This window comes from Rhinolophus hipposideros, assembly GCF_964194185.1.
Source record: "Rhinolophus hipposideros genome assembly, chromosome: 21".
NCBI lineage: Eukaryota > Metazoa > Chordata > Mammalia > Chiroptera > Rhinolophidae > Rhinolophus > Rhinolophus hipposideros.
Window position 1 is genome coordinate 37,275,894 of NC_138067.1, and position 15,496 is coordinate 37,291,389.

General features: G+C 45.3%; 2 protein-coding genes across 3 annotated transcripts in view; one reads left to right on the forward strand and one right to left on the reverse strand.

Moving 5' to 3' along the window:
- The window catches only part of WDR87 (WD repeat domain 87), a gene marked incomplete at both ends in the record, with an annotated part of 10,930 nt that extends 1,331 nt beyond the window's left edge, over positions 1-9,599 (reverse strand). Inside the window, 7 exon segments of the mRNA XM_081031499.1 lie at positions 18-170; positions 173-1,820; positions 2,286-3,613; positions 3,986-4,257; positions 5,185-8,069; positions 8,455-8,625; positions 9,528-9,599. Of these exon segments, the coding sequence (XP_080887625.1) occupies positions 18-170; positions 173-1,820; positions 2,286-3,613; positions 3,986-4,257; positions 5,185-8,069; positions 8,455-8,625; positions 9,528-9,599 (6,529 nt within the window).
- The window catches only part of SIPA1L3 (signal induced proliferation associated 1 like 3), a 270,995-nt gene that overhangs the window by 34,223 nt on the left and 221,276 nt on the right, over positions 1-15,496 (forward strand). Inside the window, exon 1 of one of the 2 annotated variants that reach the window (XM_081031970.1) lies at positions 15,368-15,415. The exons of the other annotated variant lie outside the window; for it this stretch is intronic. The gene's annotated coding sequence lies outside the window, so the exon portion shown is untranslated. Of the gene's footprint in view, positions 1-15,367; positions 15,416-15,496 lie in introns of those variants that run through there. 2 annotated transcript variants of the gene reach the window in all.

Below are 15,496 nucleotides of genomic sequence, written 5' to 3' on the forward strand. Positions count from 1 at the left end.
CCTTTCTTTCTCAGTTATTTTTTCCTCTTTCTTTATCATTCTTCTCATTTCCTTGGCCAGTTTTCTCTGCTTTTTAGCTAATTTTTTCTCATCTTTGGTAAATTCTGATTGTTCCTCAAAAATATCCCATTCTTTGGCATCAAGTTCATTTTGTTCCTTGCTCATCTTCTTTCCTTAACAAAGAGTGACCTCTTTATCTTTGTTATCTCTATTTCTTCCTGGGTTAGTTTCCTTTCATTTTTAGTAAAGTTTTGAAGTATCTTTAAGATTCTTCTGCGCACCTTTGATGGTTGTTTGGAAATGTTTCCTAACTTCCTTATTACTTTGGCTAGCTTCCTTTCTTCCTGGGCATATACTCTCCCTCCTCTAGTGAATTCTAATTTTTCTTTTGCAATTTCCATTTGCTTAGTGGCCAATAACCTATCTTCATATATCAGCATCTTCTCTTCTAGTGACAATTTCCTCTTAATTACTTCTAGTTCATTCTCACTCAGTTTCCTCTGTGTTGAGGTTTCTTGAGTCTCTCCTGTGAAGAGAGTTTCCTTTCCTTCAGCCAGTTGTACCTTCTCCTGGACCAGTTTCTTCATTCTCAATTCCAGTGCCTTTTCTTCTTCAATAATATCCCCCTCTCCTCTGAGCAGTTGCAGTTTTTGAAATATTGCCATCATCCCCACAGCTAATTTCATTTTGTCCTGGGATAGCTTGTGTTGTTTCTTACCCAGCTCTTCCTCACCTTGGACCAGTTTTTCTTCTGTGTCAGCCAATTTCTTCTTCTGGAAAACTTCTTCCTTTTCCTTCATCAGCTTCTCCTCTACCTGAACTAATTTCTTCTTGTACATGTCCAGTCTCTCCTTTACTTGGATTAATTTCTTTCTGTGCTGGGCAAGGTTTTCTTTAAGTTGGTGGATGTTCTCTTTTCTCTGAATCAATTTCACCTTCTGAACCAGCTTCTCCTTCTTCTGAGCCAGAGCTTTCCCCCTTTGGGCCAGTATCATCTTCTTGTTTGCAAGTTCCACCTTGTTCTGGACCAATTTTTTCCTTTCTTGGGCCAGTTTTTCCTTATTCTTCATCAATTGCTCCCTTTTCTGGGCAAGTCTTTCCTCTTCCTCAGGCAGTTTTTCCTTGTCCTGGGCCAGTTTCTTCTCTTCCTGGATCAGCACTTCTTCCTGGACCAGTTCTTTCTCTTCCATAGCCAGTTTCTCTGCTTTCCAGGCCAGTGTCTCCTCCTTCTGAGCCAGTTCCTCCTTTTCCTTAGCTAATTCTTCCTCTTCCTGAGTCAGTTCCTCTTCTTTCTGAGCCAGTTCCTCCTCTTCCCATGTCAGCTCCTCCAATTCCTCAGCTAGTTCCTTTTCTTGCCATGCCAGATCTTGCTCTCTCTGGGCCACTTTCTCCATTTTCTGGACCAATATAATTTTTACCTCAGCCAGCTTCTCTCCTTTCTTTGCTATTTTCTCTTCTTTTTGAGCCAGTTTCTCCAATTTCGTGGCCAGTTTCTTCCTTTTCTGGGCCAATTTCTCTGCTTCTTGGCTTAGTGTCTCCTCTCTTTGGGCCAGTTTTTCCCCTTTCTGGACAAGCTTCCTCAATGCCTGGACCATTTTTCTATTTCTCTGGCTAAGTTTCCTATATTGTCTGGCCAGTTTCCTCTCTTCCTGGGCCAATTGTCTCTCTTCTTGTGCTAGCTTCTCTTCTTCTTGTGCCAGCTTCCTGTCTTCTTGGGCTCGTTTTCTTTCAGCTTGGGCTCGTATCCTCTCAACCCAGGCCTGTTTGTATTCTTTCTGGATCTGTCTCTGCTCTTCTGTCACCAGCTCTTCTTCTTCTCTTCCTTCTCCTTCCACTTCTTCTTCTCTTCCTCCTTCTTCTATTTCTTCTACTCCTCCTTCTTCATCCCCTTCTTCTTTTTCTTCTTCTTCTCCTCCTCCTTCTTCTTCTACTTCTTCTTCTTCTTCTTCTTCTTCTTCTTCTTCTTCTTCTTCTTCTTCTTCTTCCTCTTCCTCTTCCTCCTCCTCCTCCTCCTCCTCCTCCTCTTCCTCCTCTTCTACTTCTACTCCCTCTTCTTCTGCCCCTCCTCCTCTTCCTCCTTCCTCCTCTTCTTCTTTCTCTTCTTCTGCTTCTCTCCCTTCTTCCCCTCCTTCTCCTCCTTCTTCCTCCTCCTCTTCTTCCTCTTCTGCTTCTCTCCCTTTTTCCTCTCCTCCTCCTTCTTCTTCCTCCTCCTCCTCTTCTTCCTCTTCTGCTTCTCTCCCTTCTCCTCCTCCTCCTCCTCCTCCTCTTCCTTCTCCTCCTTCCCATTCCTGAGACAATTCTTTCTCCTCCAGGGTCAGTTCATCCTCATCCTCTAATAGTTGTTCCCTGGACCTGTCTGGCAACTTCTTTCCCCAGACTGGTGCCCTCTCATCCCATCCCAGCTTTCTATTGTCTCCATCCAGCTTTTCCTCATCTGGGAATAGCTTTTCTTTGTCCTCTTGTGGTTTCTCCTCTTCCTCAAGATGTTTCCCTTCCCAGGCTGTCTTCCATTCATTCCAAGATTTCCTGGTCTCACCATGTGCTTTTTTCCACTGATCCCAGGACTTCTTCCAATCCTTCAAAGTCATCTTCTTCTCATACATAACTGGTTGTTGTTCTTGCCTAACCACTTCCCCCTGTAGTTTTGCCATTTCCCCCACTCCCTGACTCACATCCTTCTCTGTTTCGGTCATTTCCCTCTCTTTTTTATCGACTTTTATTTCCTTCTTTTGCTTAGAAGGCTTCTTAGAGGATTTGTCTTCTTTCTTTAGTATTTGTTTCCCCTTGGTTAGATCACCAGGTTCTAAAAAAATAACTTTCTTTTTCTTGCCTCTTTTGGGAATCACTTGGGTTTCCAGTAAGTCCTGCATGTCCGTTGCTTCCATTTGCACGTGTTCTTGCCTCTCTGGTATCTCTTTGATGTCTCTGGTAACCATGTCCTCTCTAATTGTTTCTTCATGCATAAAAGTTGGTTTCTCCTCTGGCCAGGCTACATCAAGGTCCTCAAACAGCACCTCGCTTTCTTTCTTCAATAGGGGGCAGATCTTCTGAAAGAGCTCCCAGCTGGGGTGTCTATCTTCCAGCACCTCCTGAGCCCTGGTCACTAGCTCAGTGGTTAGAGCTTCTGACATTTCTGTTTGGGAACCAGATATCCTCAGGGTCATAAGACGACATACATCATCCCGCCATGATGAGCCATCTCCAGGGGTAGGCCTGTGGCCAGGAGCTCCAGAGACACCCCGCCCTCTGCCATGGACCTTCTTCACAACTGGTTCTTCCTTTATAGGAGGCAGAGTTTCCTCAATTATAAATTCAGCTTTTCTCTTCTTCTTGTGCCTTTTTATGGGTTTCTCAACCGTTGTTTTCTTGCCTCTTTTGTCATGTATTTTCTTCAGCATCTTCAAGGTTACTGCAACATCCTTTGGGATATCTTTCTCTGGAGGTTGTTGTTCAGCATCTTTTGAAATCTTTAGTACACTGGAAGTGGAAGACCTAGAATGGATGGCTGTATCTTCAATTGGTACAGCTTCACTCTGATCACTTTCACCCTCTAAGAGACCTGGCTCTGTGCCAGTCTCTTTCATCTTCTTGAGGACCCGCAACAATTTTCGGGCTGCAGGGAAAATCAGAAGATGTAGATAAGGAAAAATGGGAGGCTTAAAAGAAACACTTCCCAATATCTAGTATGAGCTAAGAGGAACTGCCATAAAAGAAATAGCAACACAAGGGGCTGAGGCCTTTAAGAAAGAAAGAGAGAGAGAGAGAGAGAATTCTCCTTGCTTTATTCCCAGTACTCCCACCCAAAATCTTAGAGTGATAGGCCTTGGAGTCTTCCTAAGGTTGGATTCTTCCTAGGAAGGTTGTTTTCTGTGAAAAGATCATTCCACGTATCTCTACTTCTACATGATATCTCTTGACCCATCTTAGCCCTAACTACCCTGCCTCTGGGGACCCTGAGGCATGAACTGGATCACCCCATACATACTATGCTTTTTGCTCCCTGCTCGGCTATGTCTTAGGCCTTTGCTGGGTTTGATGGCAACTTCAGATTCTTTAAGAATTATATCAGATTGCTTGAAAATGGGCATAACTTTAGAAGCCCTTGAGACAGCTAAAAAAAAAGAAGGCTTTTTATCTCCACGTGACAAGGTCAGATTTTCATTAAGTCGCTGCTGCACTTGAGTATGAAGGACTTGGAGATCTGTGGCACGCATCCCCAGCAGATGTTCCAGAGTTTCCTCCCCAATCACTTCCTGCCTGTGAAAGTCAAAAGAGAAGAAGGAGCATGCTGAATTATGGAGAAGAGGGAGAATGAAAAGGAAAGAACTAACCAAAATGTCCTTCAATAGATGAATGGTTAAAGAAGTTGTGGTATATATACACAATGGAATACTATTCCGCGTTAAGGAAAGATGATATAGGAGCCTTTGTGACAACATGGATGGATCTTGAGAGTATAATGCTAAGTGAAGTAAGTCAGACAGACAAAGCAGAGAACCCTATGATTTCACTGATATGTGGTATATAAACCAAAAAGAACAAGACAAACAAATGAGAAAGAAAAACTCATAGACACAGACAATAATTTAGTGGTTACCAGAGGGTAAGGGGGTGGGGGGTGGCTGATGAGGGTAAAGGGGATCAAATATATGGTGATGGAAGGAGAACTGACCCAAGGTGAACACACAATGGGATTTATAGACGATGTAATACAGAATTGTACACCTGAAATCTATGTAAATTTACTAACAATTGTCACCCCAATAAATTTAATAAAAAAAATGATAAAAAAAAAAGAAAAAAGAAAAGGAAAGAACTGCTGTGGAACAGGCTGAAGGCTTGGCAATGTGGCCAATAGAGACAGAGTATGTAGAGCTAAAGGATGGCCAAGAAGAAAGAAAAAGTCTGAGAAGATACGATGGCAATGAATGGAGTGATCTATATGGAGGCTGCAGCGTAGGAGAAAAGGATGAAAGGGGGAACTTGAAGAGGTAGGGGACAGACAGAAATAGGAGAAGAAATGGAGAAAGGAGTGATAGTTTAGGAATGGAAAAAGACTGAACAAGGAAAAAGGACAGGAAGAGCCAATGAACAGGGATGAAAAGATAGTGAAAGAAGGGAAGGGGAAGGGGGAGAAGAAAATTAGAAGCTAGTAAATAATTGAGGAAGGCAAAAAGAACTTACTGCATGTCCCGGAAAGTATCTCGGTTCTGGATCAAATTTATGAGTGAGGTCTTAGAGTGGATTCCAGTGTTACCCATGAGGCTCAGGGCCTTATTCCTCACTCTTTTGTCCTTGTCCATTAACCCTTGGGCCAGAGGCATGGCAAAGAGATGAGTGATCATTCCTAGACGCTTCAGCCCTTCCCAGGCTAGCTCTCGGATCAGTGGACTAGAATTGGTTGTATCATCCAGCAGACGATGGGCTGTTTCAGAGCGCAGGGGTGGAGACACTTGGTAAGAGGCAAAGATTTGTCCTAGCACACCAATACAGCATTGGTACTTCAGTAAAGGAGCGTGGGTCATAATGTTGAGGATTGTCTCAATCAGGCTATTAATAGCTATTTCACTCATCTGTCTTCCTAGCCAGCTGCGGTTTGTTGAGTCTGTAAAGACACTATAGGTTATATCCTTGGACATTCTCATTTCCATGAAGTCTTCATCCTCCTTTTCCTGTAAATATTCTTTTACATCATGTATAGGTCTTACCTTATTGTGCCAGAAGAAAAATTGTTCAGACTTATCCCATTCCAATTCCCGCATGGGTGAGTGCAGGTTGCACTGTAGGTATATTGGGCTGCCCTCTGGCCAAAGACGGGCACGAATCACTGAGTTGGGGATGTAGCAGTCAGGGGCTAAGAGCCATTTCCGCCCACAACCAAAGTAGTATCGCAGTATCTGATAGGGGTTGAATCCCTCCCAGGTGGTCAGCAGTAGTTGGGGAGGAGCCACATAATGGGGATAACGTTTGCTGACCTGCATGTTTATATCTGTTTTCTCCTTACACTCCAAAGAACTGCATCTTGGGGCAGCTAGTACTACAAGGCTCCCTTGCTCATCTTCTTCTATGACATGTGGCACAATATGGTCAAAGGCAATGGCCCGCTTATTGACAAGTTTCTCCAGACCTACTAATTCCTGTTGCCCTTGTCCAAGGTAGATATACTTGGGCACAAACATGGTCTCAAAGGAAAAGAAGAAGCTTGGTATGAAAGGCTTAGGATCTTCTAGTACTTCATCTACCATGCTCATAAAGGAAAGGCGATACAACAGGGTTGGGGGAAGCAGTTTTAAACAGGATACAAGATAAAGACTCTGGTTGAAAGTCACAAGCAGGTCACCCCGGTCATTTGCAAAGCACACTGGGCCAAAGTGCAGTGATGAGTCCACTGTGGCTATGAGTCTACCATGGAAGTTCCAGATTCGGACAGAGCCATCAATACCACCTGTGACAAAAAGACTCAAGGACAGGCACACATCAAAGGATGTGATGGCACATTGGTGCAGAGGCAATGTCTCTATGAATGTTGAGCCTTTCTGTGTCTCAGAGGATAGAATATCATGGAACTTCCAGAGACGCAGGCAGTTAGTCTCCGTGATGGCACCCACAGACTTTGGCAAGAGTATTAGGTGTTTTAGGTGACAGCTGCTGAGAATGCTGGCAAGGGGCCGTAGATATACTCTGATCCCTTCAAACACAGCTTCTGATAGGCGTACATAGTCATCCATTCCATAGGAACAGAGCAAAGAGTTTTCTCGGACACTTAAAAGCCCTACCGGCAGCGTACAGAGTGCCAATACAGCCCCAAAATGCACGAATCTCTCTATTCGGGCACAGCTGTGCTGAGAAAGCACTCTTATCATACCACTCTGGTGTCCAGAGAACATTAGTCCTTCTAGACCCCGACCCAGGTGGAAATGTCCATAAGCCAGGCATTGTACCACATCCTGAGAATCTGGTGAGGTGCATACAAGATACTTGGCTGGGCAAGGGCAGCGGGTTGTGTCAAATACCAGCACATCTGAGCCACCTGTTGCTACAAAGAGCTCCTCTTTATCTGGGTCATAGTCCCAATCAACAGCGTGGTCCAGGATTGAGAAGGGCCAGGTAAGAACCAGAAGGTCCCCTGTTAGTGGGGACACAAAGCGCAACAAGCCATCCTCAGTAGCGCACAGGATCCGGAAACAGTTCTTACCACAGCGTACCCGACGCACATGCTCTGGAGCAGAGCCACAGACGTTGAATAGGCTGTAGAAGCAGGGCAGACGGCGCAAGGAGAAAGAGTGGGTAGTTTGGCAGAAGAAGGTAATGTTATCAATAAACTGGAGTTGATAGAGTTCCTCAGCAAGTTCTAGCTGCCGCAGTAGGTCCCCCGAAGTAAGGTTCCACTCCTTGATGAAGCCTTCCTTGCCGGCTGTTAGCAGCGTGTGGGCTTCTGGCCGGCTGCGGATGCATACCACTGACGAAGAATGGGCCTTGAAAGTGTGGGGAGAGTGGCTCCGATTGAGGCTCCATACTTCGATGTCCCCATTCTTGTTTCCAGCATAGAGAACGTCCTGAGCAACACAGGTGAAGCAGCAGGTGATAGAGGAGCCACTGGTGGTAGAAGTGAACCTCCTCACCTCTCCCAGCTGGCCGGGGCCCTGGTGCTCCAGGACCCTCACCACAGTCTCACACAGGGCTAGGAGGGAGCCCTTGGGGCCATTCAACATGATGTCCTGGACTAGCTCGTCACCGGGCATGGGAACCATGTGGGCTATTTGGAGGCCCCTGCCACTGCGCTCAATTGTCCAGGTGACCACTGCCCCCATAATACCTGACAAAAGCATCTTCACTTTTGGGTCATAGCAGAGGCAGTTAATGTTAAAGCGGCAGGGCACTATACCCAGGGGTTTGAATGACTGAAAGTGGTCCCCAAAGAGCCGCAGGAGCAGGTCACCACAGTAGACCACCAAGGCATGAAAGGAAACTGTATGGACCATACACTGGATGGGTGGCAATCGTTCAGTCATGGAGAATGTCCTCTTCTCGACCATGTCCTCAGTTTTGCTCTTTATCCATACTACAGCCTAGAAGAGAATAAGATGGAAACTGCCTGGAGAAGATAATATTAATAGAAGAGGAAAGGGCAGCATTTTCAGCTGTTTTCTCCTGTTCTTGTGCTAAGAAGGAATTAGAAGATTCTAGAATGATTTTATCCTGGTTATAGTAGTTGGAAATACTGTATAAGCAGGAAGCCTATGAGTCTTTCCCTAACCTTGGCCTACTTTAGGGGAACCATACAATCTATTCAATATGGATACTATAATTGGAGAAAGGATGAGGGAGGAATCCTGGATCCAGGTCACTTTCATTCAAGAGGTATATCTTCCTTTGTCAGTCTGGAGTGGGGGCTTATGTGGGCATGGCCTCTGGACAAAGAGGCTAAGAAGATGAAAGACTAGGCAGTTTTACCTGTATTTCTTTTGTGCTTGTTGTCACCCATGAGAGGGAGGCAAAGAAGTTGGCATCACTGAAGTAATAGCATATAAGTGGCATATTTTGAGGATGTCGAGACTCTTGGAACAGTATCTGGGACCGGTCACTCAGCACAACTATGTCACTCTGTGCGTCATCTGAAGTTTGCTGGGGAGAGGCATGGCATAAACTAAGAGACCAGGACACACCCATGCACTGAATGTATTCTCACTCAAGTCACAATTGAAGCAGTTCCCAAAGTCAGGCCACAACCCCAAGGACCACCCCGGATACACCACACTTGCACAACGGATCACCCGTGGGACACCTACACTTCACCAGCATGTAACAAAACCCCCGACACAAGAGAGAACCGAACCCCTATAGGGTCTCTAGGGGCAAATTTTATAGTGTGAGCACAGTGGAAACCTGATGTTCTTCCCAGCACGAAGTGAGCTATACCTGTCCTCTAACACTCTCCCTGATGTCTGAAAGGTCCATGTGTCATAAAAGACACATTTGATAGATTACTCAAGCAAGTGCACTGCCATAGACCCACATGTAACATAACAGGGTGTCGCCCAAAGTCAGTGCAGCTTTAAGTTACTAAAGTTTAAAACTGCACTAGGACTCCTAGGACATGCTACCCGGCCTTTAAGTTTGACAGAGGAAGATGACATGTATACAATATGTAATATCCCACAGTGACTGAGCATGTGCTATGCAACATGCACCTGGGATCCTTGTACAGAGCCAGCCATAGCAACGCTGAGCTTGGCAAATGTTCTCTATGGTGCCTTCTCCCTTCTCTTTTAGAAAAGCCTCTCTTCCCAGATGGTTGGTTCCTCTGACAATGCTCCAAGTGTTACCTTCCACTATCAAAATGTCCTTGCAAGAGGTCCCTAGTCTCATTAGGAAATTGATAGCCCACTTCCTCCTAAGGTAATTGTCTTTATGGTCTCCCCTGCCTGTGTCCTGCTTTCATGAAAAATCTATGCTCCTCTGAAGTGCTCATAAATATTAAGATAGATAAGAAGCCAATACATGTTTTTGTCTTACACAGACATTACCTTGCTTTTCTGTTTGTCACTTATGAGATATTTTAAATCCTTCCACAGGGGAATGAGTCTGGAGGAAGACATCACCCTGGTTACCTCCTGATGCCCCTCAGGACCTTTGCTTAAAAACCTGTGGGAACCCAAAAGATGCCAGTTTAGCCACTGCTACTTTTTGAGGAGCTAGGAAACATGAACTCATGTTTATTGGAGACTTTTTGAATGTCAGGAATTATGCACAAGACACACTTTCTCATTTAATCCTGACTCCAGCGCACTGAGGTAGGTTTTACCTCATTTTATAGATGAGATAAACTGAGGTTTGGAGATGGTAAGTAAAGGAGTTGGGGACTGAATCTTAGCTATCATAACCCCGTGGGATATTATGGGTGAGGGAAGCAGACAAACCTAGAGAGGGGCTGGAAAGGAATACCATTCCAGGCAAGTAATAAACCTTTGTTGATGGTGGTGTGTCAAGAGAGCATTTTGTGAGGACAGGCGTTCCCAAAGTTCCTAGGGGTGGGGGTATGTCTTAAAATACAAATCCCTAGGTCCCCACCTAGACCTACTAAAGCAGAACCATGGCAGTGGGACCCATGACTTTCATTTCTAACAAGCTCCCTCAGTGATTCTGTGGATGTTCAGGTCTGACTACTGAAATAGGAAATTGGGATGTAGGCCACCCAGGACTAAGGGCCAGCCCACCAAGCACAGTGGGAGAAAGGATCCAGCCACTTGGCCTTGCAGGTTTTCCCAGGCTGGTGGAATCATCTATTTATCATCCTCTTCCACACTCTCTTGTTTTTGGCCTTCATGAGGACAAAATTCCACTTTTCCTGGTTGAATGTTTAAATTAAAAAAAAATTATTACAGTAAAAGACACATTGCCATTAATCCCCCTCAAAATACTCTCCCTCTCTTGGAACACACTTATCCCATCATTCTTGCCACTTTCTGAAGCAGTTCTGGAAGTCCTCTTTCGTGAGTGTCTTTAGTCATGATGCTGAGCGTTGTCATGATGGAGGACGATATATGGCACACTTTAAAACACACCTTCTCTCAACCATAGTTCACATCCAACTGATTGCACTGAACAAGTTGAAACTTGTCACACGCTGTTACTAAGGTTCGATGTACCACTTCCCGTATTGAAGATCCCTGCCTTTCCATTGGATGGCACTCGGCAGCAGCATTCACCATATGTTTTGATCACAAAAGAAAGGCTCCGTGTCATACTTCGCTTCTGGTATACAGCAATTTCTGTCCAATAAAAACATGGTGTGTCCTCATCCACCTTATTGACCTGGCACCATGTGATTTCTGGCTCTTCCCCAAAATCAAAATAACCATGAAAGGTAAACCTTTTGAATCGATTGAGGACATTGAGGCAGCCACAACAGTGCAACTAAAGACACAAAAGAGGACTTCCAGAACTGATTCAGAAAGTAGCAAGAATGATGGGATGTGTTCAAAGCCAGGGAGAGTATTTTGAGGAGGATTAATGGCAATGTGTCTTTTACTGTGATAATATTTTTAATTTAAACATTCACCGTATTGTTTGATCACACCTCGTACTCAAGCAACAATTGTGAATTTGCTGTTTTTAGCCTAGTTTGGTTCTCAGACAAGTCTTTATTTCCTTCCAACCGATACTTTGTACTTTTCTGTTGCACTGGAAACATGAGGGCTAAGTTTATAGTCTGGCCAGCAGAGGGCAATGGAGGCCACCTTTGTGCCTGCCAGATGAAGGAAAGCTGGTAAACTTTGTTTTAAGAAGTGGTTCCCCAAAGTGTGATTCCCAGACCAGCAGCGTCAACATTACCTGGATACTTGTTAGAATGTAAATAATTGGGTCCAATCCCAAACCCACTGAATTGGCAACTCTGAAGGTAAGGCCCCCAAATCTGAGTTTTAACAAACTCTCCAGCTGATCTTACTGTACAATAAAGTCTGAGAACCACTGGTTTGGAGACCTATTGGAGTTCCAGATCTGTTTGTCCCGGACTCCTGAGTCAATGTCAACAGAACCTGCCCACTAGTATGGCCAAGCCTAGGCCTTGTGTTGCCACAGAGACTTGATGGCTGAATTTGGGGGGAAGCAGCAGGCAAAACATATCTAACACATGTAGAGTGGGTTAGAGCCCACAAAAAACTTTCACATGCATCTCCTCATTGGTTCTTGAAAGACCTCTGAGAGGCAAACATCTCCATTATACATACGAGGAACATGAGTCCAGAGAGGAAAAGAGATGTGTCCAAGGCTACACAGGGCAGATTCAAGACTAGGATTCAATCCACAGTTCAGGATTCTCCTCCAAATCAGAGTCAGGAAGAGGTTCTGTCAGCTGATGCTATGAAAGCTCTCTAACTCATAAACACACGAATGGGAACTAGGGACTGGCTGGCAAACTTCAGTGTCCCCTCTGTCTCTTTCCACTCTCCCCAAGACGGCATGCTGCCCTCCTGCTGTATCTTTTTCCATTCTGTTCTCCTATAACCTTGCACTTGCTGCTTCTTTGGACCACCTTTCTGGAGCGAGTGGGATCTGCTTCACATCTTGCACATTAGTGGATGGCCCTGTAGGCCAGGCGCTACAGCTCAGATTTTCCCCACTGGCTCCCAGAGGCCCCAGAACTGCTGAAAGAGTCATCGTTACCAACAAATTTGCAGTCACTGCCATCAGTTTCCATTGTTCCCAGTATCTCTTCTGGGCCAACTTCTCTTGACCAGCCTACAAAAAGCAAGCAGTGGGGACCCTTTGGGGGCATATTCCTTGGGGGTTAGTGAGAAAGAACGCTTTCAAACCCCAAATCTGTTTATCCTTTTTGCCACTCCCACCCCACGTATGTACTAGCGTCCTCAGGTTACCCTTGGAGGAAATCTATCCCTAACATCCCATTTGATTCCCTAATCCCACTACCTGTCCTGAAAAGCAACTCCAGAGTGAGCTTCAGATGCCTTAATCCCAATGGTCTTGACTTTTTAAAACTTGATAACCCAAAGATGATCTGATGGGAGAATTCAAGCCCTCTGGCCCACTTAAGTAGGGTCAATACTTGAGGTCGAGATACGGTATGTCCTGCTCTGTCTGTGACTGGGCGTTGACACTGGCACTACATCCTTTTTCTTAGCTGCAGTCAGTCCACTCCAACGTTCTGTGTCAGCTGTGGTAGGATGGAAGGCCAACATCCCATGAGCCCTGCCTTGGGAAGAGAATTGGCTCTAGGGGGCACTGCACTCCATGATACTATAGGGCTCCTGGGTTCCTTCTGGGTCACTCACTGGCTCCCTATGCTCTGTTATAGGAGTGTGAGGGCATACAGGTCTTGCCCCAAAGAGTTTACAGTTCAGTGGAGAAGGAAGACATCAAAGAATAGTCATAAAATTGATTACAATGGGAAATTCTTTGAACCTTTCTGCAACTTTTAATTTTCTAAAACTTAAATTATGCTAGTGATTCAGTTTTAAGAAGGAAAAGAACAAAATGCTGTGAGTACATGTAACAAGAAGGGTGATATGTGCTCCATACTTTGAGTTAGGGCCCTGCGTGGATTCTACAGCCTTGCAGGTGGCTGTCACATTTGGGGACAGGGGTGCAGAAAGCACAGCTGGAATCAGAAGGGCCTAATTAGTTGACTGTAAAGTCAGAGAGCTGTAAAGCCAGAGGGCGATCTTGCCTAAGTTCCTTACTTATACATTTTTTTAATGACTTTAATGATGAGGAGCTAAAATCTGCCCCAGGGCCTGGGAATGCTACTCTGGCTTTTCTACGTGGCTTCACAGCTAGGGCTGTGAATGCACTCAACAATCTTTATGGAAATAAACAATTTTTGAGACTGATAAACATACATTATCAGAGTTACCTGGGAATAATGATGGCATCCAGAACTGATTATGTTGTAAAGTGGTAGGAAGGCATTTTACACGTTGTTTCATTTAATTGTTACGATAACCCTATGTCTTAACTATCACACTCCATTTAATTAAACAACTTTTTGAAATGGACATGGTAAAACCATTCAAAACATATTAAGGAGCATACCTGATCCTTCTGTTTCCTTCTGTGTCCTTCTGTTTCCCCTTCACAAAGGTAACCCTGGTTGTGTCTTTTAAACAGTTGTTCTGTACATACACAAGCATATATGTAAAAAACATTCTTTTCCTTATACAAATGGTAGTATGCTTTATACACTGTTCTGCACCTTTTTCTCAATTTATCTTAGAGATTAACTCATATTAATACATATAACTGTCTCATTTTCCAACAGTTGCCAATTGCATGATTTCCACTGTGTGACCAACCTATCATTTACTCATCCAAACTGCCATTAATGGACCTTGGGTTTCTAACCTTTTGCCATGACAACCTAATGCATGAATGAGTATCTTTGTTAATGCCTCAGTTTTAATTAACTTGATTTCAGAATTGAAGTAATGGAAATCTTTTATCATTAAGCACAGGTTATTTTGGATAAAAAATGTACTGGGTTAAATAAATTATTAAATTTAATTTGTTTATTATGGTTTTCTAATGTAAAATTTTAAATTGCGTATGTGGCTTGCATATTTCTGTTAGAATTGTACTGATTTAGATTGTCACAGTTGGGTGGTGGTCTGATACCTGCACTGGACTTAGCTCCTCGAGAGTAGGAACCAGCCTGTCTTGATTTCTCTTGCGTCCCCATAATCATCCAACCAGGCATGAAGTAGGTGCTTAATAACGTTTTTGTTTGTTGTTTTGTTTTGTTGTTTAATGAATGAGCAGATGAATAACCCCTACCCTCTCCCAAGATATATATGCTTCTCAGCTTCAAGTCTTAGTGACCAACTTCTGGGAAGGATGAAGAGGGAAGGGTAGATACTGACTGGGTTTACTTGACCAGAGGTCTTTGCAATTCCAGCCAATATCCTCTGGTAACCCCTATGGAGTAGGAGTAGCAACATCTTCTTCTTTTTACTTTTTTAACTTAAAAAAAAATTATTTTAAGTGTGTTTTTCCAGGACCCATCAGCTACAAGTCAAGTAGTTGTTTCAACCTAGTTGTGGAGGGCGCAGCTCACAGTGGCCCATGTGGGGATCGAACTGGCAACTTTGTTAAGAGCACAACTAAAACTGAGCTAACTGGCCGCCCCAATATCCATTTTTTGAAAGAAGGGTCGGATTTTGATGACGTGAGTAGATGGACTCATTTACACAAAATTTCCCAGGCCATGGGTGCTCAACAAACACATTCCCTCAAAACGTGACATCAACCAATAAATGGTAGGTAACAGGGCTTCCAGGGCCCCCCTCTGGGTGGTGGTCCTGAGGCTGCCTCGGAAGGCAAAGCTCCGGAGCTCCCTGGGACGGGGAGAGGAGACCACACCTCAGTCCCTACATGTGTGGGCGTCCCGGCCCCCTGCGTGGGCTGGAAGGGGACCGTGTCTGCTTCCCGGAGGGGCGAACCGCGCCTATTACCTGCGACGACAGGACTCTCAACAAGGGACGGGTAAGGCGTGTGTGGCGGCACCCAGGAGCTGCTATTTGAACGACCAGACCTAGAAGGTGCGACCTTGGGGATGTTGCGGGGGTAGTCCGCCGATACTGCGGTTAGCCCCCAGCCACGCGCCGGGCGAACGGCCCCAGGAGAGGGGAGTGAGCGCGCGTGCGCACTGGCGCGCGGCCGCAGTGGCGCGCGGCCGGCAGGAAAAAGCCCAGCGCGAGACCCCGCGCGCCCGCGCGCGCGTTCGAAAGGGAAAAAAAAAAGTCTTCCCCGCGGGGCCCGGCGGCAATTGAGTCCGGAGTTGGCCGGCGAGCGCGCGTGCGCGAGCGCGCATAGACGCCCTCCTCCGCCGCTCTGCTCCGTTGGGGGTCTAGCGCAGGGCTCTGCTGTCCCCGCCTCTCCTCATGCTCGCGCCTTCGGGGTAAGTACCTCACGCCTGGCGGAGAGGGAGGGAGAGGGTTCGCTGAAGGAAAGGAAAAGGTGGACAGGGCTGGAAGAAAGA